Source organism: Ranitomeya variabilis, chromosome 2 (assembly GCF_051348905.1).
Source record: "Ranitomeya variabilis isolate aRanVar5 chromosome 2, aRanVar5.hap1, whole genome shotgun sequence".
Lineage (NCBI taxonomy): Eukaryota > Metazoa > Chordata > Amphibia > Anura > Dendrobatidae > Ranitomeya > Ranitomeya variabilis.
This window is the reverse complement of record NC_135233.1, coordinates 475943524-475967852: the sequence shown is the minus strand read 5'-3', so window position 1 is coordinate 475967852 and position 24329 is coordinate 475943524. Positions and strand designations below refer to the sequence as shown.

Below are 24329 nucleotides of genomic sequence, written 5' to 3'. Positions count from 1 at the left end.
ACATGGCAGGCAATGAAAGCCACTTCTCGTTAATGAACTGGAAAGAAAGAATTGCAAAAAACTGCAGCAAAGGTAACAAATGTAAATAATCAAAAAGAGCTTTACGCTTCCTATTTTCAGGTACAGATGGCTTGCGGCAAATCCAATCAATTTTTGCAATACTAGGATCAGTATTGGTGGCGTACATTCTGCCATGTTAAACCACTACAGAATCCACATTGTGTTCATTGTCTGTCGTTTCCCTGCAGTATTGTCCTCACTCCCAGCATTGGCGCTAGCACCCAGCACTCCCACAAAGGAGGCTTCAGCCAGCGTGGTGAACGGGTTGGAGGTATCTGAGCAGCAGAGACCTTGGCTGTATCTGGAAGAGATGGTGAATTCTTTGCTCAGTACCGCACAGCAATTAAAAGCCTATGTGGAGCAGGCGAAAAATGAGGCCGTCGCCAACGCGGAGAGGAAGGAGGTAGGACAGGATTTAGGATTTCCATGTGAAGACAACCCCAATGTTATCTGAGCTGAACTTTTTTTGCCACCTGTGAAGACAGTTCTGTGGTGAGTGGAGTGGAAGTAGACCAGATTGGCAGGGGAGTTACACATGGTGCCAAGACCTGACTACACACAGTGTTTGTAGTCTGTAACCATGGAGACACAAGTCTTAGGAGCTATAGATGCAAAATAACGGAATATTTTCAATCAGGGCTATTATAAAGTTGCTTCATTTTGTAAGTTTTTTTTTAGATGCACTGGCCACTTACATTTAAAAATACTTTACAATGGTGTAATGAAAGGAGTAATACTCGCCTTCCTAGTCCCTTACCTTCTTCATGCTTCCCTGGTCGCCAATCCCAGTTTACGGGACTTCCAACGATGACATGTGACCACAGCAGCCAATCACTGACTGCAGCAGTGATGCTTTCAAATCTGATATGGTCACTACTATGGTGGTCACACGATGCACCGCATTAGCTAGGCGACATCGGCGATCAGAGAAGTCATTGTAGAAAGGCTTGGTAAAGTATAGCTCCTTTTATTGTTTTAGACTATTGGAAGCTGTTTGTAAAAACAAAAAAAAAATCTGGTATGGTTTGATAACCTCGGTGGTCCGGTTACTGAAACAACTATGCACCAGCATAGACCTATCCTTCAGAACACCAAGTCAAAAGAATCCAGTGTTTGCAATTATTTTATTCCTGCTGCTCCCCTGAGTATTCCATGGTTTGTTTGTTTTTTAATCCGCTATATGGTTCCAGAGATAAGGGCCTTTTTATTTAGCACTTATGTTTATGGTCTTTGCCAAGAGGGCGTGGCTCACAGGATAACTATGCAGAGCAGCTTAAGGACACGCCTCTTGTGAGCCACGTCCCCTTAGTAAAGACCATTAGTATTAGCACTCAATAGAAAGGCCCATATCTCTAAAACCATATGGCGGATTTGAAAAAAAAAATTCAGAGGAGCAGTGGGAAAAAAAAATAAGACCAAACACTGGTCACAGGGCCTCTTTAAAGGAGTACTCTAGTTTTAGCATTTAAATCCTATTTTATTTTATTTTTTTTAACAGTTACTTGATTTTCAAATAAACGTTCTATTTCAATATATTACTGCTTTGGATGCGGTAATCCATTGATGACTTCGTTCATGTGGTGGGCACAACTTGCTGAAGTACAGTGAAGATCCCTGCAGGACCATCACATGATCGGCACTGATGTATCGGAAGTTAATAATGAAGGCTCTATTCAATGAACACAATCCAAGTGCTTGAAAAAAAAAAAACCGAGACACTGATACAGAGAGCAAAACTTTTGAAAAAGCAAAAAAAAACCAAAACTTTTTTTCTTTCTTTTTCTGAAACCAGAATGCTCCGTCAACTGGCAAAAAGAATCAATAAGAGAGAGAAAAAAGTAGAGCTTGGGCTTATGTTCTGTTTTTTTTTTTTTTTTAAATTTCTCTAAAGTCAGCATGAGGCCGAGGTTGTAACCCTCTTATCCAGAAGAGTGTGCATGGTGACATTACTGGCCAGCCCTCACCATGCCTATGACACAGGTCAGCTAGATGATCTGTAATTAAATCTGTAATCTTCTTATGGGACAGACAGGTCCGTTTGCGGCTGAAACCTGCTTTAAATCCTTCGTGGTTGAAGAGATTGTTTCCCATACAGTCTTCTTCCAGGACCTGAGCTTCCCTTACTTAGCCAGTATTAGGTGTCTGATATTACGTAGTTTGCTGACTGTCAATCTAGTCCCAATGCCACGGCCCACCATGGACGGATGTGTGAATGCAGCCTAAGACAGAGCCTATAGGGCCCGATTCATCATTTGCAAATTTTTTTTGTCTTTTGGTATTCACTAATGTTTTATTTTACAATTTTTTAAAAAAAATGGCTCATGAATTTGTCACAAGATGAAAAATGCTCTTTATTTTTGTCTTTTTTCTTTTTTTGTGTGTGACTTTTCTGCCCCAAAAATTACAAGTGTTTTGTAAAGTCGCAAAAATGTTCAAAATTGAAAGACTCTTCCAGAAACCTTACTCCAAGCAGGGACTGGAGTGAGATTCACCTAAAAAAATAGAATGTATAGAAAGTAGTGATGAGTGAACGTGCTGAGATAAGGTGTTATCCGACCATGCTCTGGTGCTAACCGAGTGACTTGCGTACTTGAGAAATATGTTTGAGCCCCCGCGGCTGCATGTCTCGTGGCTGTTCGACAGCAGCAACCCATGCAGGTATTACCTAACAAACAATCTCTGCATGTGTTGTGGTTGTCGATCTGCTGCGAGACATGCAGCCGCGGGGGCTCAAACATATTTTTCGAGCACGCCGAAGTCACTCGGTTAGCACCAGAGCATGGAAGGATAACACCTTATCTCAGCACGTTCGCTCATCACTAATAGAAAGCCATGGATCATGGACTTCAAGTGCGCTGTTGATTCACAAACGGATGCAAAGACAAATGTATTTTGAAGTGGTTTAATGTCCACGCGTTTCAGAGTCAAATCCGCCTCCTTCCTGAGGACAACCACATGTGAAAGTGGCAAAATTACATACATGCGGTTTAAATGCATAACAAATTCAAACAAAGGCACCAAAACCAAAGTGGTGGGTAGAAAAAGGATCACATGTATTAAAAGTCTGCACCAGAAGGAGAATTTGACTCTGAAACGAGTTGACATTAAACCACTTCAAATTATATTTGTCTTCGGATCCGTTTGTGAATCAGGGACCACTTGAAGTCCACGATTCCTGGCTTTTTATACATTGTGTACCCCTCTGTGGATGGTGCAGCTGCTGACAACTATTCAACGATAGTGGTTGTGTCTCACACAACCCAAGTAGGTGAGCAGATTACTATTGGGATCAACCTTATATACTTGGATAAGACCCTATTGCGCTTTGTACATTTGTTTCAGTAAAAAAAAGAGACAAATGGTGGGAAGAGATTAAATCTTGGTGTCATCAGATTTGTCTTATTAACCTTCTCTTTTCCGGCAGTTCTCCAATCATCTTTTCCAACAGACAGAGGACATGGATGGCAAACATGAGATTTTACTTCGGGTAAGCCCTCGTGCCCTTAGATTTCGAGCCTTTTCTGCAGTGCACTATTACAATCTGACGTGTGATTCTTCACAGGACCTTTGGGTTCCATATTGTCATATCTGCCTGACCTATACTTGTGATAATTGTGGCGCTCCTGAAGAATTACGCACGTTTTTGAATATTAATGCTCGGGTCTCTCTTTAGAGTTCATGTGTCCTATATATATAATGTAGGTACAGGCAGCACAAAGCACTGGAAGTGTGACGGATTTATGAATGTACCGTCACCGGAGAGTCGCACCTCCCTCCTCTCACGTTCTCTCTGCATCTCATTACCTCCCACTATTTTAAAGAGTTTTATTTCCTCTCCTTCACACTCTCTTCTCCTCCCTGATGTTACGTGTCTGCACATCCCCTCACATTCCTCAATGTCTTCATGCTCCGGGATTCTTTGCAATGAATGCATCCTGTTGCATTTCTTCTTCGTAGTTTTATAATAGCGTCAAGCGGAGGTGTTATTCTCATCTTTCTAGGATAATTATCATCTTTTTGGATATTTCTTTCCTGTTGCTTAATTGGTTCTCTTCCACACACAAACCGCATAGAAAAGAACGAAAATAATGAGATAAGTCGAAAACCGTCATCAGCACTCGGTATTGTATACCGCACTTGTTTCCATCAGTATAAAAGTGTAACAAGACTTAGGCCTCATTTAGACGTCCAGAAAAAAAATCTATATTTTTCATCCGTGTGGTGGATCCAATTTTGGTCTAATTTTACCATCAGTGCCGCATCCCTTTTTCTCAGATGCAAAAATTTTTTTTAACATTTTTCAAGCTTCTCCTTCCCATTAAACACTTAAATATGGACAACACTCAATGACACATGGATGGTATCCATGTGCTGTTTGTTTCCTGTTGTTTCCCATTGATTTGAATGAGCAAGTTTGACCACCCTCCCAAATAATATAATAATATATAATAAATAATATTTTGTAAAAAATGGATTAAACACGTTGGGACAAAGTCTTTGTGTGTCTTAAGGTACCTTCACACGAAACGACATCGCTAGCGATCCGTGTCGTTGCAGCGTCCTGGCTAGCGATATCGTTTCGTTTGACACGCAGCAGCGATCAGGATCCTGCTGTGATGTCGCTGGTCGCTGAATAAAGTCCAGAACTTTATTTGGTCGTCCGATCGCTGTGTATCGTTGTGTTTGAAAGCAAAAGCAACGATACCCAGCGATGTTTTACACTGGTAACCAGGGTAAACATCGGGTTACCAAGCGCAGGGCCGCGCTTAGTAACCCGATGTTTACCCTGGTTACCAGCGTAAAAGTAAAAAAAACAAACAGCACATACTTACATGCGTCCCCCAGCGTCTGCTTCCTGACACTTAGGCTACGTTCACACTAGCGTTGTGCGCTGTTGCGTCGGCGACGCAACGCACAACGCACGCAAAAACGCGTCAAAACGCACGCAAAAACGCTGCGTTTTGCGACGCATGCGTCGGTTTTTGCCGAAAATCGGACGCAAGAAAAATGCAACTTGTTGCGTTTTCTTGGTCCGACGCTTGCGGCAAAAAAGACGCATGTGTCGCACAACGCAACAAAAAAAAACGCATGCGTCCCCCATGTTAAGTATAGGGGCGCATGACGCATGCGTCGCCGCTGCGTCGCCGACGCAAACCCGACGCACATTAGCTTAACGCTAATGTGAACGTAGTGAGCGCCGGCACCTAAAGTGAAAGTGAAAGCACAGCGGTGACGTCACCGCTCTGCTGTTAGGGCCGGAGCTCAGTCAGTGTCAGGAAGCAGACGCTGGGGGACGCATGTAAGTATGTGCTGTTTGGTTTTTTTACTTTTACGCTGGTAACCAGGGTAAACATCGGGTTACTAAGCGCGGCCCTGCGCTTAGCAACCCGATGTTTACCCTGGTTACCCGGGGACCTCGGCATCGTTGGTCGCTGGAGAGCGGTCTGTGTGACAGCTCTCCAGCGATCAAACAGCGACGCTGCAGCGATCGGCATCGTTGTCGCTATCGCTGCAGCGTCGCTTCGTGTGAAGGTACCTTTAGTGTCAGGTTAGAAGATCATTCTTATCTCTTAATTTTTTTTACACCCGCTGCACCTCCACAGGAGTAACTTTGCCAGTGTAGGAAGCCTAGTATCTCATTGGAAGTGCTCTTTAAAAGGGTTAATAGTACTTTGTAAAGTGTGTCAACACAAAACCCCACCAGCAAAAGCCAATATTGGAAGTAGAAATCCTAGAAGTCAATATCGATTTGACTAAGGGTACCGTCACACAGTCACACTTTGATCGCTACGACGGTACGATTCGTGACGTTCCAGCGATATCCATACGATATCGCAGTGTCTGACACGCAGCAGCGATCAGGGACCCTGCTGAGAATCGTACGTCGTAGCAGATCGTATGGAACTTTCTTTCGTCGCTTGATCACCCGCTGACATCGCTGGATCGTTGTGTGTGACAGCGATCCAGCGATGTGTTCGCTTGTAACCAGGGTAAACATCGGGTAACTAAGCGCGGGGCTGCGCTTAGTAACCCGATGTTTACCCTGGTTACCAGCGTAAACGTAAAAAAAACAAACAGTACATACTCACATTCCGGTGTCTGTCCTCCGGCGTCTCAGCTTCTCTGCACTGTGAGCGCCGGCCAGCCAGAAAGCGAGCACAGTGGTGACGTCTGACGTCACCGCTCTGCTTTCCGGCCGCTGTGCTTACACAGTGCAGAGAAGCAGAACGCCGGGGGACAGACACCGGAATGTGAGTATGTACTGTTTGTTTTTTTTACGTTTACGCTGGTAACCAGGGTAAACATCGGGTTACTAAGCGTGGCCTTGCGCTTAGTAACCCGATGTTTACCCTGGTTACCCGGGGACTTCGGCATCGCTCCAGCGCCGTGATTGCACCGTGTGACCGCAGTCTACGACGCTGGAGCGATAATCATACGATCGCTGCGACGTCACGGATCGTGCCGTCGTAGCGATCAAAATGGCACTGTGTGACGGTACCCTAAAGGACCACGTAAATAGTAAATAGTAAATAGTAAGAAACTAAAAAATGACGGTGTTGGCCCCCTTAAAAATAGTCTGGGTGAAATGGTGGATGAGGATGAGGAAAAAGCCAATATGCTAAATGACTTTTTTTCATCAGTATTTACAAAAGAAAATCCCATGACAGCCAATATGACTAGTGATAATAATTCCCAATTTAATGTTACCTGCTTAACCCAGCAGGAAGTACGGCGGCGTCTAAAAATCACTAAAATTGACAAATCTCCGGGCCCGGATGGGATCCACCCCCGAGTACTGCAGGAATTAAGTACAGTCATTGATAGACCATTATTTTTAATCTTTAAAGAGTCCATAATAACAGGGTCTGTACCACAGGACTGGCGTATAGCAAATGTGGTGCCAATATTCAAAAAGGGGACAAAAACTGAACTCGGTAATTATAGGCCAGTAAGTTTAACCTCTACTGTGGGTAAAATCCTGGAGGGCTTTCTAAGGGATGCTATACTGGAGTATCTGAAGAGGAATAACCTCATGACCCAGTATCAGCACGGGTTTACTAGGGACTGATCATGTCAGACTAATTTGATCAGCTTCTATGAAGAGGTAAGTTCCGGTCTGGACCAAGGGAACCCAGTAGATGTAGTGTATATGGACTTTTCAAAAGCTTTTGATACGGTGCCACACAAAAGGTTGATACATAAAATGAGAATAATGGGGATAGGGGAAAATATGTGCAAGTGGGTTGAGAGTTGGCTCAGGGATAGGAAACAAAGGGTGGTTATTAATGGAGCACACTCAGACTGGGTCACGGTTAGTAGTGGGGTACCACAGGGGTCAGTATTGGGCCCTCTTCTTTTTAACATATTTATTAATGACCTTGTAGGGGGCATTCAGAGTAGAATTTCAATATTTGCAGATGACACTAAACTCTGCAGGGTAATCAATACAGGGGAGGACAATTTTATATTACAGGCTGATTTATGCAAACTAGAAGCTTGGGCTGATAAATGGCAAATGAGCTTTAATGGGGATAAATGTAAGGTCATGCACTTGGGTAGAAGTAATAAGATGTATAACTATGTGCTTAATTCTAAAACTCTGGGCAAAACCGTCAATGAAAAAGACCTGGGTGTATGGGTGGATGACAAACTCATATTCAGTGGCCAGTGTCAGGCAGCTGCTACAAAGGCAAATAAAATAATGGGATGCATTAAAAGAGGCATAGATGCTCATGAGGAGAACATAATTTTACCTCTATACAAGTCACTAGTTCGACCACACTTAGAATACTGTGCACAGTTCTGGTCTCCGGTGTATAAGAAAGACATAGCTGAACTGGAGCGGGTGCAGAGAAGAGCGACCAAGGTTATTAGAGGACTGGGGGTCTGCAATACCAAGATAGGTTATTACACTTGGGGCTATTTAGTTTGGAAAAACGAAGACTAAGGGGTGATCTTATGTTAATGTATAAATATATGAGGGGACAGTACAAAGACCTTTCTGATGATCTTTTTAATCATAGACCGGTGACAGGGACAAGGGGGCATCCTCTACGTCTGGAGGAAAGAAGGTTTAAGCATAATAACAGACGCGGATTCTTTACTGTAAGAGCAGTGAGACTATGGAACTCTCTGCCGTATGATGTTGTAATGAGTGATTCATTACTTAAATTTAAGAGGGGACTGGATACCTTTCTGGAAAAGTATAATATTACAGGGTATATATATTAGATTCCTTGATAAGGCGTTGATCCAGGGAACTAGTCTGATTGCCGTATGTGGGGTCGGGAAGGAATTTTTTTCCCCATGATGGAGCTTACTCTTACCACATGGGTTTTTTTTGCCTTCCCCTGGATCAACATGTTAGGGCATGCTAGGCTATGGGTTGAACTAAATGGACTTAAAGTCTTCCTTCAACCTTAATAACTATGTAACTATGTAACTATGTAATGTGACTTAGGATAAAAAACCAAATCAGAAACTCCATTTGCCAAAACGTGTTTCGGGGTGTTTACCACTCATCAGTGCAAAACAGGACAGGAAAACTGGTTTGAGTGGGTGAGAGGCCTCTGACAGGAGGAGTGTAAAGTTTTTAATGTTTCTTCTTCTGGAGCATGCCAAGTCCTATATTTTATATTTTTTTGCTCTCAAATTTGCTACATTTCCATTGATGTCTGAAGTATCTGACTAGTTCCAAAAGGCTTCAGATGCACTACTGAACAGTACAGAGATGCAGTAAAGTGACAACTCATGACATCTAAAAATTCAATTTTCTTGCATTATTTCCTTACAATCAAGTTCATGTTTTATCCCAAGTGCATTTTTATGACGTTATATTTCACAGCTGGGATAATGCAGTAGTGAAATATGTAGGCGAAACAGATTTGTTGATATTTTCGGTCACTTTTGTTTCCAAAATGTGCATTTTTTTTTAGGATGAAAACAGGTGGCACAGCTCAACACTCACTCATAAACTGTGCCGACCTTTGGTGTCCAATGGTTGCGCTCTTTAGCCCCATAGTGGCCATTAGCCACAATGGTGGGGATTGGTTTGTAAATGTACGTTAAGGCTAGTTTCACACTAGCGTTTTGAGGAGCTGCAGAGGGCTGTGGACTTCCTCCGTGAAGCCCCGCCCTCGGCCGCACCTCCGCCGCTAGCTCCGCCTACTTCTGCATGCGGCCGGCGTACCTATCTTTAACATTAGGTACGCAGGTCGTGCCGCTGTATGCGGATGGTTCCGCATGCGTCGTTTTGACGATGCGGCGACCAGCGTAGGACGCAGCTTGTAGCAATGTTTTTTTTTTCCACATCGTCAAAACGACGCATGCGGAAGCATCCGCATACAGCTGCACGACCTGCGTACCTAATGCTAAAGATAGGTACGCAGGCCGCATGCAGAAGTAGGCGGAGCTAGCAGATGAGGGCGGGGCTTCACGGAGGAAGTCCGCAGCCCTCCGCAGATCCTCAAAACGCTAGTGTGAAACTAGCCTTAGATGCTTATTCTGGTTTTACCCTTAGGAATTTGTGCTTAATTTCTTGTTGCCCTTGTGATTGACTTTATTAGTGGAAACATTTAGTTTCTGAAGATCACCTCTTGATCATACTTCTAAGCTAAAGCTGGTCATATTCATTACATAGCCGCTAGCCAAACATTTGTTCAGCCGATCACTATCTCCCCTGAGGACCTCACATACATTCACACTCGGCACTGTTGAGCTTGCATGTTTTCAGTAAGGCTACTTTCACACTAGCGTCATACGACGCACGTCGCAATGCGTCGTTTTGGAAAAAAAACGCATCCTGCAAAATTGCTTGCAGGATGCGTTTTTTCTCCATACACTTGCATTAGCGACGCATTGCGACGGATTGCCACACGTCGCAACCGTCGTGTTGCGTCGGACCGTCAGCACAAAAAAACGCTACATGTAGCATTTTTTGGTGCGTCGTGTCCGCCGGAACTGCGCCCCCGCCTCCCCGGACATCACAATGGGGCAGGGGATGCGTTGTAAAACTGCGTCCGCTGCCCCCGTTGTGTTTTTTTTCACAGCATGCGTCGGCACGTCGCATTGCGACGTGTGTCGTACGACGCTAGTGTGAAAGTAGCCTAAGAGGACAAGAGTTTGACAATGCTAGCACCTCTGGTGATGGCTTATTATTTTGTAAACAAAAGGATGGGGCAGTTGAAAACCATCTGCCCGATCGTTATGTTCCCCAACATCTGCTGTTTGGTGAGTCAGTAGTTCCACATACACCTTGTTATATGGTCATCTGGTCCTGCCAGGACTGGAGTGTTTGGCTAAGGTTCCTCTAATGTGTATGGTGAGCTTTACGCTCTCCTCTATCGTTACAGGAGAACCATACGGGAAATTAGGGTAGGTGTTAATGCTGCCTAATGCACCGGCCTTATAATCACTGACTTTGTTACCTGGATTACACATGTATTCCATTATATTTTATGACCTGCTCTAACAATGCTACTGAATTCATTCTTCTAAGAAGGTGACATTAAGTTTCTAACACTACTTTGCTCTGTGTTCAGCAGTCCTGTGTAAATTGCGGCAGAGAAGCTCTTAATGAATGCACTGGCTGCCACAAAGTCAATTACTGCTCCATCTTCTGCCAGCGTAAGGTAAGAAGTTTCTCAAGTATGTCTGTAAGAGCCTTTTTACTGGACAAGCTGAGATGTGTTTTACCCAGACCACATCTGAACAGTCCCATAAGAGCCCGACTGATGAGAAAAGTGCATAATGTGCTAATAGTGTACAGCCCAAGAAGAACAAGGTGTCGTGATGCCCCCTTCATGAGGCAATGACATATGTGAGACTAATGAGATTTTTCAATTTTTTTTAAATGGATGCAAGATAGGTAGAAGATCAGTACTAGATTGATGTGGGTCCAACCCTTGGCCCCATGCTGATCAGCTATTTTAAAGAGAACCTGTCGCCAGGTCCAAAGTGGCCATTTTTTTCTCCTATTCTTTTTGTGCTGCTTTCCTAAGTATTAAGTTATTCGTTTCTTTTACGTCCACCGTACGGTTCCAGAGAGATGGACCTTTTTATTTAGTGCTAGTTTTTATGGTCTTTACAAAGAGGGGGTGGCTCACAGGATCCTCAGGGGCGTTTCTTTAGGCTGTTCTATGTAATCACCCTGGGAGTCATGCCTCCTTTGGTAAAGAGTATAAATATTAGCACTAAATAAAAAGGTCCATAGATCTGGAAATTTATGGCAGATACAAAAAGAAAGAATATTCAGGGGAGCAGTGGAAATAAAATAAGCACAAACTGAACTCATTTGACCTTGTGAGAGGCCCTCTTTATGTGGTCACTGCTCCTGCTAGCACTGCATCCCCTTCATTTAAGCTGTACATAAAGTAGCCACAATCTTTGTCTCATTCACTTAAACTCCTGATTCATGAAGCGTCTGAAGTGTGACGTGTGCCAGACCAGAATGCCTCAGATCGTCATGAATTAGACGAGCTTTGTTGTCATGCCCCCGCTGTGCCCCCAAATCAGTTTTGCCAATAAATTTTGAGAATTTTCAAAGCTTTTATTACACTTTTTTGGCGTGAAAGCTTTGATGAATCCGGTCCTATGATTTTACCATGTGCACACCTTTTTATTTTCATTTTTTGTAAAACATGATACTTTTTCTTAAATAGGACCTGTGATCGCCTCTAACACGTCTGTTATAGTAACCAATAGTTCTTCCTATAATAAAAGAATCCTGGAACATCTTTTTTTCCATCTTCGTGTTATACTATTCCTCTGTTGTTCTTCCTTGAAACATGAATACATTTAACAACTTATTGTCACCAGTTGTGGCTGTGACCCTACATGTTCTGACATTGTCCAATCATTGTTGGGGCTGTGACCCTACATGATATGACATTGTCCAGTCATTGTTGGGGCTGTGACCCTACATGATCTGACATTGTCCAGTCATTGTTGGGGCTGTGACCCTACATGACCTGACATTGTCCAGTCATTGTTGGGGCCGTGACCCTACATGTTCTGACATTGTCCAGTCATTGTTGGGGCTGTGACCCTACATGTTCTGACATTGTCCAATTATGGTTGGGTGTGTGACCCTACATGTTCTAACATTGTCCAATCATTGTTAGGTCTGTGACCCTACATGATCTGACATTGTCCAGTCGTTGGGGCTGTGACCCTACATGTTCTGACATTGTCCAATTATTGTTGGGGCTGTGACCCTACATGTTCTGACATTGTCCAATCATTGTTAGGTCTGTGACCCTACATGTTCTTACATTGTCCAATCATTGTTAGGTCTGTGACCCTACATGTTCTGACATTTTGTAATTTATAGACGTGTAATTTTCTTGCAATCTTATAGCTGTAGGTGTGAGCACAGGTGCTTTTTCCATTTACGTGATTGATTTACTCTTTCATAGGACTGGAAGGATCACCAGCACCTCTGTGGCCAGGCCTCCACCCTAACAGTCCATGCTGATGAAGTTCATGTTACAGAGAAGGAGCCGGTCTGATCTCTCCATATGCCGTCTGATCTCCTCCGTATGCCGGTCTGATCTCCTCCGTATGCCGGCCTGATCTCTCCCATATGCCGGTCTGATCTCCTCCGTATTCCGGTCTGATATCCTCAGTATGCCGGCCTCATCTCCTCCGTATGCCGGTCTGATCTCCTCCGTATGCCGGTCTGATCTCCTCCGTATGCCGGTCTGATCTCCTCCGTATGCCGGTCTGATCTCCTCCGTATGCCGGTCTGATCTCCCCCGTATGCCGGTCTGATCTCCTCCGTATGCCGGTCTGATCTCCTCCGTATGCCGGTCTGATCTCCTCCGTATGCCGGTCTGATCTCCTCCGTATGCCGGTCTGATCTCCTCTGTATGCCGGTCTGATCTCCTCTGTATGCCGGTCTGATCTCCTCCGTATGCCGGTCTGATCTTCTCCGTATGCCGGTCTGATCTCCTCTGTATGCCGGTCTGATCTTCTCCGTATGCCGGTCTGATCTCCTCCGTATGCCGGTCTGATCTCCTCCGTATGCCTGTCTGATCTCCTCCGTATGCCTGTCTGATCTCCTCCGTATGCCGGTCTGATCTCTCCCCGTATTCAGGTCTGATCTCCCCATATGATGGTCTGATCTCCTCCGTATGCTGGTCTGATCTTCCCCGTATGCCGGGTTCTGATGGTGTCATCACTTTCTTCTTAAAGGGAACCTGTCACCCCCCTCAGGCGTTTGTAACTAAAATAGCCACCTTGTGCAGCACTAATGCTGCATTCTGACAAGGTGGCTCTTTTAGTTATGCTCCCTGCACACGCTGAAATAAACGCTTATAAAATGTGCCCCCTCATACCGTGAAATGGTCCCGGGGCATGACTTTCCCCCCTAATCAGACGCAGCACAGCCGTCTCTCCGGGCCTGTGTGTGCCGGGCGCCGCCTCCTCTTGCTTCATTAGCGTCCCTGGCGCCTGCGCTGTAAGTTCGAAGGGCAGCGCAACTGCGCATGCCCGGAAAAATACTTACAGCGCAGGCGCCGGGAATGCTAATGAAGCAAGAGGAGGTGGCGCGCACAGGCCCGGAGTGACGGCTGTGCCGCGTCTGAAACACTGTGTTACGGAAAGTGCTAGTAAGGGCTGTACATGTATGAGATGTCTGAGAGGACCTACTGGTCGGACAGGAAGTATAATCTGGGTGGATTTAGTTATTTATGGTACTTTAAAGGGAACCTGACAGCAAAGAAAGCGTAAGATAGCGGTAATCTGCAGGAATTTACCAGTGTAAACTAATTTGGAAGTCTAAATAGAAGAGCGACGAAAGTGAGAAAATGTAATTATATTCTCCCTGCAGCCACTCGCTGCCAGTATTCAGTGCAGGGAGCAGATAAAGTCCCCGCCTAATACACTGGGAGCGTGCTGTAATCACTCCCCGGCACCTTGATTGACAGTCTGCTCTGCAGTGTTTATGTGCAGCGTGTATGCAGAGCAGGCTGTCAATCAATCTGAGCAGTGACTGTATCTGCTCCCTGTACCGCCCTGATGACTGGAAGCGAACACAGGGAGAATAAGATTTCATTTTCTCCCTGTAGCCGCATTTCCTAATAGACTGCTGCAATTTCTAATGGTATTTACCTTCTGATTAACACTTATGTCTGTAGGTGAATACCTTTTTTTTGCTGGCAGGTTGTCCTTAAAGACACTTGAACAAAATACCATCTTCATTGAAGCATCTTGTGTCATGTACATCTATCATTCAAGCTAGGTTCACATTATGTGTGGGGTCTATGCCCGGCATACTGTCATATTGAGCCTCCAGAGGTCTCAGTTATGTGCCAAAAAGGAGAGATGCTTATGTATAAGTGTGTATGTATATATACTATGTCTCTGAAGGCTATTTGCTTTCCTGGGGGAGGGGGCGGTATACTCTTGCTTGATTGACAGTTAGGACCAGTGGCATTGTTGCCCCGCTGCTCCAGGCTGTGTGCTCTCTGCTGCTGATTTATGAGTCAGCTTTGCTTCTGCAGCATTGGAGGAGCGTGGCAGTGTCGATGCTCGTTGGATCGGGAGCTAAGCTGTGCAATCAATAGAAAAATGACTTGTAAGCATCATACACCCATCAGGAGATTGGGGAACTTTTATTCCCGCTACAAGATCGAACGCCCGACTGTGCCTCCATTCATTCGCCATGGGACTGCCAAGTGTGGCACTCAGCAGCCCTATAGCGAATGAATGAAGTACAGATCGCACTTGTGCACTGCAACCCCATTCTAGTGGGGATAAAAGTTGCATATTTTGCTGATCGGTGCAGGTTCCAGTGATCGGACCTCCACCAATCAATAAGTTATCACCTATAGCATAGTCCTCAGCAGCAGCCACTAAGCCGCAGTGAAATTCAGCTGATTGGTGAGGGCCCCAAGTCTCAGACCCACACCACCACCATCACGGATCTCATATTGATGATCTATATTATGATAGATCATCAGTATGTCAGGCCAGGACAACCCCTTTAAATCTATTGATTGATTCTATATACAAATATATAGTGACCCAGTGTTATATCTGTCCATAATGCATTGTGGACTATTCGGCCGGAGTCGTCTTTCTGCCTTGACAGCTGGTTTACATGATGATCGGGGGGTCAGTCGGAGTGTGTCAGTGTGCTTTATGAAAGTATTAATGATGATCACATTTCCGAATGTATTATTGCGAATTTGCAGAGAGGAGGTATTTTATAGAATTTCAATAAACCTTCGTTCTGCATCACGCCTGCATTGTTTGTTTCTTTCCACATTTTGTTGTTTTGATGAGTAATGGCAGCCAGTTTCCTCTGACGTTACCCTCTCCTGCACTGCGCCGGAGCCGTCAATCAAAGAGGGAGGTGCGTGGAACGGTTTAAGGAAGAGAACCTGAGCACTTGTCATGACCATGGCCGCCCACTGAGCCCATTAGAGTTAATTTGCATGACTGCTAAAACATACTCTCCTGTGAAATTAGACCTTGTTCCATATTCACGTTAACAAATGTGTTTCGTACCCCTACCCAAGTGCTGTAATTAGTGTCATGGCGAGAGAGGCACTGACAAACTCCTTAAAGAGAATGTGCCATGAGAATATAGAGAAAATCACCTGTTTAAAATTGGTTTCTATGGTAAAAGGAATCTGTCACCAGGTATGTGCTACCTCATCTGTCAGCAGCATGTTGTAGGGGCAGAGACCCTGATACCAGCGATGTGTCACTTAGTTTACTTTGTGCAGCAGTTGTGATACAATCACAGTTTTCCCTGTTACAGATTTAGCAGAGCTGTGAATGCTGAGCTCTGTATAACCCCGCCCACAACACTGATTATCAGCTTTCTGTGGACACTGCATAAGCAAAAATCTGCCAATCAGTGGTGGGGGCGTAGTTATACACAGCAGTTGATTAAGGCACCACAAGACACCTAGTCCTGTAGTGATAATCTGCTTATAAAACACTAATTTTATTTAATCAAAAGCAACACAGCTTAGTAAGTGACACATTGCTGTAATCAGGCTCTCTGCCCCTACATCATGCTGCTCTCGGATTATATAGCAAAAATCTGACGACAGGTTCTCTTTAAATACATGGCTGGCAAATTTTTGCCAATTTTTTTTCTTCATATCATGAACTGTAATAAAAAAAAATAAATAAATAAAAATCTTGCAATTTTCACAACTGACACAGTGGATATTGTATAATATACATGTACATTAGCAGAGCAATAGACTGACTCCGATCCTAGCACCTAATGAGCATGTGCAAAGGTCATTATGAAGGGAAGAGGTCCGCTGTGACATCATCTATTGTGATTGGTGGATCCTGTTATCACTTGTCTATAGAGATGTTCCCTGTCATTGTAATCCTGTCTGTGACGGTAATGAGACTTGTGCAAATTATTTTGTAAAGAACAGGAAGTGTTATTATGAAATATATATTAAAATAAAAAATAAATTATCACAAAACCCTAATTAAAACAGTGGATCATTTTCTGATGATACATTCACTGAAACTCTTTTTTTCTCCTTTTTTTTTAAATAATGACCATAACCACTCAAGAAAAGGTTCTGATTTATATATATTTATTTCTTTATTTTGCATGTTGGGTATTATTGGTGCCTAACTGGATAAACGTGCCTTTAGTGTTTGACGCCTAGATGGTATATACTTCCTATATTACTTATGACAGATGCAAGAAAAATGTATATACCATAGATTACCCAAGAAAAAAGACAATTATATGGCTCATTAACCAGAAGCAATAGAACTTTCCATACATTAATGAGAAGGGTAGTGGCCATGTTCTCTTTCATCTATAAATCACACTGGAGATCATGATCGCTGTCCTGTGACCGGCTGACACATTGCACATTACTATTTTATTTGTTCTCACATATGAAACCGGCATCTTTATATCAAATAATCGGTTTATTGATCTATATAAAATCGGTCTTCTCCCGGGTTATTGGATATTGGTTTACAACCTTACATTTCTTAGTTACACCACAAATCAAATTTAGTTACACCACAAATCAAATTTTCCAGGACCCCCATCAAGTGATTAATCAAGTTGTGGACAAACGGGTCTTCTGCACAGCAGAAAGGGTCCATGTCTGTAGAGAAAGCAACTTAGTCCATAAGTTCTCCTAAGGAAAGCTCATTTTAAAACTTGGATTGTTTTACCCATCACATAACTCCATTGGGATGACATCTGGAGAGAATTGATCCCCATGACATGATTACCCCTTTCAACTGTTTGCTTGCTTGTTCTCCAACATCTCTACTGAGCACCATATTGCGCTTCATGTTAAATCAACCAAGAACGTCTCCAGATCCGAAGTGACTAAATCAGTGAGACAACATTGACTTTTTTCCATATCCTGTCATGCCCATTTGTCTCAGCCCAACGTAAATTGATTAAAAAGCTTGAAAAGAACCATGACTTATAGTCCTCACGTAAACTTCAAAGCAACTAGTTCCTTTAGCTAGGAGGACACGTTGGCTTTGTACTAACATCTCTCCATGGATCAGCAGCACAGTCGAAGGACTTTGCGAAAATAGTTCCTAAACTCTGTGTTGAATATGGTATAGATGACCGGGTTTAGGGCACTGTTGACGTATCCCAACCACGTGACGGTGCTGAAGAGGGGTGCCGGCATGTAGCAAGACTCGCACAGAGCTCGGGTGATGTGCACCACAAAGAACGGTGTCCAGCAGAAGAGAAATGTGCCTAAAATGAGGGGAAAATACAACAGAATTAATGGAAAGGATGAAGATGGAAGAACAATTGACTTATGTCCAGATTAGGTGATACTGAGTAGTAGGTCACTTATTCAGTATTTGGTCAGTATTTTACATCAGTAGCCAAGACCAGGAGTGGGTGATAAATACAGAAGTGGTGACGTGTTTCTACTATAGCTTTCCCCTCTGATTGTTCCACTCCTGATTTTGCCTTAGAAATACTAATGTAAAATACTGACCAAGTACTGAATGTGTGAACGCGACCTTATGGTGAGATCCACCTAATATTGCGGAATGTCATAGAACTTCTAAAAACATATGGGCAGGTCTAAAAAATGGTTAAACATATCTTACATTTTTTATGTTAGCATTGAACACAATCAACTTGGGTATCACATGGGAGGATAACTAATTACATAGGGTTTCTAGACATTGCGACTGCCATGAGGAGGATGCACATGACTTATGAAGACTTGCAAGAACATTTGATGGATCAGTCAGTTAATGCACATGGAAGCCTACACATTTTACACTGGGTTTATGCAATGTGGGATTGAGCCGCAACCTTCGGTGGTGCCATAGTGTGAGCGCCATATGTGCTTTGTTCCTCAGCAGTATCCATCTTTTCAGATGGGTACAAGAATCCAATCCACTGAATTTTTATGCCCATCTGAAATGAGAGACAATGCCAGGAAAAAAAAGTACATATGGGACCCTATTGAACTTTTGCATCCTTGCAGTCAAGGGCTCAGTCAAGGGCCCCATTAGGAGTTTGCTGAAAACGCAGTGTGAATAGACATTATGTTTTGGATGAATGCACTATACAAAATAAATAAATCTAGGCTCAAGCTCAGTCGGACCATCTGAAAATACAACACCCTACAGATCACCATACTGTAGGATGCGGAGGAGTGCTTTAATCAGCCGCTGTGCACATAGATCTGCCTGATTATGAGGCTTAGGAGTACCAATTGTAGAGACATCCCCCCAACAAAAGTTTTCCTGGAACTACTAATCTATGGAGTCTACTTCATACAGCACAGTTGTTTGGTTAGGTTGGAAAAACAAGGGGTGTTGAGGCCCATGAGAGGTTAGAAATCAGGGCAGCGTCGTGTGATAACCTTCCTGATTACTGATAGCTCTTCACTGATCACAGATTCCATTTGGGGGGCACAACAGTGGTTTCGATTGATGCTTTTCAGTATAAATATAGTTCACGCAGAATGATATTATTGGTATGCTTAGTCTCTGTTGTTCTTAAATTTTCATGAGGCACCCAATAGTTATATTTATACATTTTATTACTGGTGACGACTAAGCTCTTTCTCTTTTTACCCCGAAAATACTAGAGGTTGTCAGTTTCTTTTCACAAAATGTTGATAATGTTTTTTCAAACCTTAGGCAAAGGTAAAGTGGAGCTGCTTTACATTTTCCAGAGAAAGCTTTTAAAAATCTCAAGTAGTTTTTTTTATATACTGTATCTCTCCTATTAACTTTTTGTTTTAGCTTTGTTTCAAACTGGTGGGATGGTGGGGATAAACATTATATACATTCTACAATAATAAATTGTATGTTGCAAGTGCTGTAGCCAAAATAATAGCACATTGACATCCATGGCGTTCAGAAAACTGAGTGTCAGGGAACAGACAGGATCACGTAGATATCTCACCGCTGCCACCAGTTTGTCAGGGAACAGACAGGATCATGCAGATATCCCATTGCTGCCACCAATTTGTCAGGGAACAGCCAAGGGATCACACAGATATCCCACCGCTGCCACCAATTTGTCAGGGAACAGCCAGGGGATCACACAGATATCCCTCCGCTGCCCCCAATTTGTCAGGGAACTACCAGGGGATCATGCAGATATCCCACCACAGCCACCAATTTGTCAGGGAACAGCCAGGTGATCATACAGATATCCCACCACAGCCACCATTTTTTGTCAGGGAACAGCCGGGTGATCATGCAGATATCCCACCACAGGCACCAATTTGTCACGAACAGCCGGGTGATCATGCAGATATCCCATCACTGCCTCAAATTTGTCAGGGAACAGCCGGGTGATCTTGCAGATATCCCACCACAGCCACCAATTTGTCAGGGAACAGCCGGGTGATCATGCAGATATCCCACCCCAGCCACCAATTTGTCAGGGAACAGCCGGGTGATCATGCAGATATCCCACCACAGGCACCAATTTGTCACGAACAGCCGGGTGATCATGCAGATATCCCACCGCTGCCACCAATTTGTCAGGGAACAGCCGAGAGATCATGCAGATATCCCACCACAGCCACCAATTTGTCAGGGAACAGCCGGGTGATCATGCAGATATCCCACCACAGGCACCAATTTGTCACGAACAGCCGGGTGATCATGCAGATATCCCACCGCTGCCACCAATTTGTCAGGGAACAGCCGAGAGATCATGCAGATATCCCACCACTGCCACCAATTTGTCAGGGAACAGCTGGGTGATCTTGCAGATATCCCACCACAGCCACCAATTTGTCAAGGAACAGCCAGGTGATCATGCAGATATCCCACCACAGGCACCAATTTGTCACGAACAGCCGGGTAATCATGCAGATATCCCACCACAGGCACCAATTTGTCACGAACAGCATTCTGCTGCCCCCAATCGTCAGGACAATCGCGCAATTGACAATTGATGGACACACAGCTGCTTTCGCTTTTAGGCATGTTATTGTGGAACTTCACAGTTAACATATAGTATATTCACATCTGATTCCAAAACATGAGATATAGATACTTCGGTAAGATCCCTGCCAAACTCCTCAATAACTGATGACTAGCTGTCACCACCAATCATTAATACATGCCGATTGGACACCTATTTCAGGTAACATGTGGTCTCGAGAGGCTTCTGGGATGCGGTTTATAGAATAAAAGGAACAAAGCTATTAAAGTTTATATATTAAACCCCAAAAAATAGGCAGTGTTTTGCAAAAAATATACAAAATACAATACAATAGGAGACAAGACAATACAGTATATACAATCACATATAAATAAAAAGGATAAACAAAAAAAAATACTAGACCTGATGTCACAGGAATGGAGCAGATCTTAGCGGAGGGAAGCACTCTGATTGGAAAATGGTGCAGTCCTACAGAGAGCTGTATCTCCAAGCACTGAATAATAACAATAATTGAGAATCTGATTTTAGCAGGTACAAGCCACTTCCCTTGTTGATCTTAGATAGGGGCTGGTTTATCGCCGATCTTAAGGACTTCCATCACTGGCCCCTACCTGTATGTCTTTGGGGCATAGGTGACAGCCCACCTGAGAACAGGGAGAACATACAAATTCCTTGCAAATGTGATCCATGGTAGGATTTGAACCCTGGACTCCCATGCTGCAAAGCACCAGTGGTTTCTACTAAGCCACCATACTGCTCGGAAGATACCTTTTGGCAAAATCATTGATATGACTTGCAGCCAATTGGAGGATAAGGAAAAACTAGAGCAGGTCCATTTGCAATTTCTAAAGCACAACTGAGAGGTAGAATTACTCAGACCTCAGTCAGATTTGAACTATAGACCCAAGCTTTGAAAGGTAATCGAGCTAACTACTGAGCCACCGTGTATCCTGAGGGCTAGGTCATTAATATAGCTATCAGTGCTCACTGACAAGTCATGAAAAACTAGAACGGGTCCATTTGCAATTTCTAAAGTACAACTGAGAGGTAGAATTTCTCAGACCTCAGTCAGAATTGAAGTTAATTGAGCTAACCACTGTGCCACCACAGAATTACCTGATGGCTAGGTCATCAATATGCCTATCATTACCCACCGACAGGTCATGAAAAAGAAGAGCAGGCTTCATTTGAGGCCTCTGATTTAATTTTCTAAGATGTGTCTGAGACCAAAAATCTCATTGACCTCAATCAGAGTTGAACTAAGGACCCAAGTGTAGGATGGCAGTGGAGGTTACCACTGTGCTGCCTGAGAGTTTGTTTCCGGCCATATCATCAATAGGACTCTCAGCATTTATGGGAAGGTCAGAAAAAACTAGAGCAGGTACCATTATAATCACTGACTACAATTTCTAAAGTACACCTGAGAGGAGGAACCGCATTGTCCTCAATCAGAGTTGAACCCAGGGCACCAGCAGTGCTACCCACTGGATCATCTTCTTGCCGAGATCTAAACTCTGGATAAGTCAGCAATATGACTCACGGCACCAATGGTAAAGTCAGGAAACATAGACATAGCTGCCCAACACATCTAACCAATCTGTTCATTGATTTCAATTTCTAAAGTGAGGTGGAAAACAGGGCCCGACTGGCCATCTGACAAATGCCAGAAGGGCCTGTCTGGTCATGGGCTGCCTTGTCTGTTACGTTGTTAACAGAATCGGTGTTCTCAAGACTCCCATACTGTTAAGAGTTGTGATGGAGCACAAAGTTGCTGACTTACCCCAGCAGGCCACAGATATCATCTACTATATAATTGTCTAAGGGTCACTTCCGTCTTTCTGTCTGTCCTTCTGTCTGTCTGTCTTTCTTTCTGTCTGCCATGGATATTCATTGGTCACGGCCTCTGTCTCTCATGGAATCCAAGTCGCTGATTGGTCTCGCCAGCTGCCTGTCATGGCTGCCGTGACCAATCAGCGACGGCCACAGTCCGATTAGTCCCTCCCTACTCCCCTGCAGTCAGTGCCCGGCGCCTGCTCCATACTCCCCGCAGTCACCGCTCACACAGGGTTAATGCCAGCGGTAATGGACCGCGTTATGCCGTGGGTAACTCACTCCGTTACCGCCGCTATTAACCCTGTGTCACCAAGTTTTTACTATTGATGCTGCCTATGCAGCCTCAATAGTAAAAACATCTAATGTTAAAAATAATAAAAAAAAGTAAAAAATCATTCTATACTCACCTACGTCGGCTTTCCCGCTCCTCGCGACGCTCCGGTGACCGCTCCATGCAAGCGGCAGGTTCCGGTGGCAAGGATCTTCCATGACGAGAAGGACCTGCCATGACGTCACGGTCATGTGACCGCGACGTCATCACAGCCTGGGACCGGAAGCTGCCGCCTGCACCGCACACAGGTGACAGAAATACAAGGGGCCCTCGGAAGGTGAGTGTATGTTTATTTTTTATTTTTTAACCTGTGACATACGTGGCTGGGCAATATACTACGTAGCTGGGCAATATACTACGTGACTGGCCAATATAGTACGTGGCTGGGCAATATACTACGTGGCTCTGTGCTGTATATTACGTCGCTGTGCAATATACTACGTGGCTCTGTGCTGTATACTACGTCGCTGTGCAATACACTACGTGGCTCTGTGCTGTATACTACGTCATTGGGCAATATACTACGTAACTGGGCAATATACTACGTGGCTGGGCAATATACTACGTCACTGGGCAATATACTACGTCACTGGCCAATATACTACGTGGCTGGACAATATACTACGTAACTGGGCAATATACAGTACTACGTGGCTGGGCAATATACTACGTGGTTGGGCAATATACTACGTGGCTGGGCAATATACTACGTGGGCTGGGCAATATACTACGTGGGCTGTGCTATATACCACGTGGGCTGTGCAATATACTACGTGGACATGCATATTCTAGAATACCCGATGCGTTAGAATCGGGCCACCATCTAATTACAAATATTGGTCTTGTAGAAACAAAGTGTTGGAATGAAGTGTTCGCTCTTTTTCCTTTAACAATATTTGAGGAAGCCATACTTAAGTGCTCAATATGAGGGTAAAACATTCTTCTCAAAATATGGTATAAGGGATTGCCATTACATTTATGACACTGAGTAATTCACATCTGTATACTGCTCCCTCCATGTGGACTAGTAAGTGCAGATGGCACTAGTTAAAATTAACTTCTTCTATTAGACTGTCCTAACGACATTCCTTACCAGAAGTCATTTTGTGAACTGAAGCGCATTACCTCATCTGCTCTGTCACCAGACGCTGTCACATTATGTTATGAAAAATGGCAGTCTATTCAATACAGATGACTTATGAAAGGAAAGAATGGATGGTTGTGCCTCTAATCTCCGTATCTATTTAGCAGAACAAATTTATTCCATCCAATACTAACTTTTGTGCTTTCCTCATTGTGATTCTAGTAGTTGTTTCATTGATGAAGACAGGAAAGTAATCTAATCTGTCATTACTACCATGCAGAGGCTAATGAAGGGTATGGTGTCCTTGGCAATTGTCCTTTCTTCCAGTCTTGGTGAACCACTAATGAGCAGTACAACATCCAAGTTGTTCAGAGCTGTAATGTGGCACGGGGCCCATATGACTCTAACTCTGCAGATTTTTCCTGTCAGATATTGACTGAATCTCATTCCCCAACGGACACGGAATCAAAATGATTCATCCCCCATTGATAATTAGGTTTATTAGCAACATCTGCAACCAATAAAACATGAACAAGTTAAAGGGAACCTGTCAGCAAGATTGTGCACAGTAACCTACAAACAGGGTCAGGTTGGCGCCGTTATACTGATTACAATGATAC

At 43.9% G+C, this 24329-nt stretch overlaps 2 protein-coding genes across 3 annotated transcripts in view; one reads left to right on the top strand and one right to left on the bottom strand.

Annotated features, from left to right (window-relative positions):
• DEAF1 (DEAF1 transcription factor) overlaps positions 1-16455 on the top strand; it is a 45737-nt gene extending 29282 nt beyond the window's left edge. Inside the window, exons 9-12 of one of the 2 annotated variants that reach the window (XM_077287804.1) lie at positions 249-463; positions 3485-3547; positions 10605-10691; positions 12477-16455. In XM_077287804.1, the coding sequence (XP_077143919.1) occupies positions 249-463; positions 3485-3547; positions 10605-10691; positions 12477-12569 (458 nt within the window). In that variant the 3' untranslated portion in view covers positions 12570-16455. Of the gene's footprint in view, positions 1-248; positions 464-3484; positions 3548-10601; positions 10692-12476 lie in introns of both variants that reach the window. The other variant, XM_077287803.1, reaches the window with a different exon arrangement.
• A 165-nt stretch (positions 16456-16620) lies between these two features.
• Positions 16621-24329, bottom strand: part of DRD4 (dopamine receptor D4) — a 37216-nt gene continuing 29507 nt past the window's right edge. Inside the window, exon 4 of the mRNA XM_077287805.1 lies at positions 16621-17785. Coding sequence (XP_077143920.1) covers positions 17583-17785 — 203 coding nt within the window. The 3' untranslated portion in view covers positions 16621-17582. The remainder of the gene's footprint in view (positions 17786-24329) is intronic.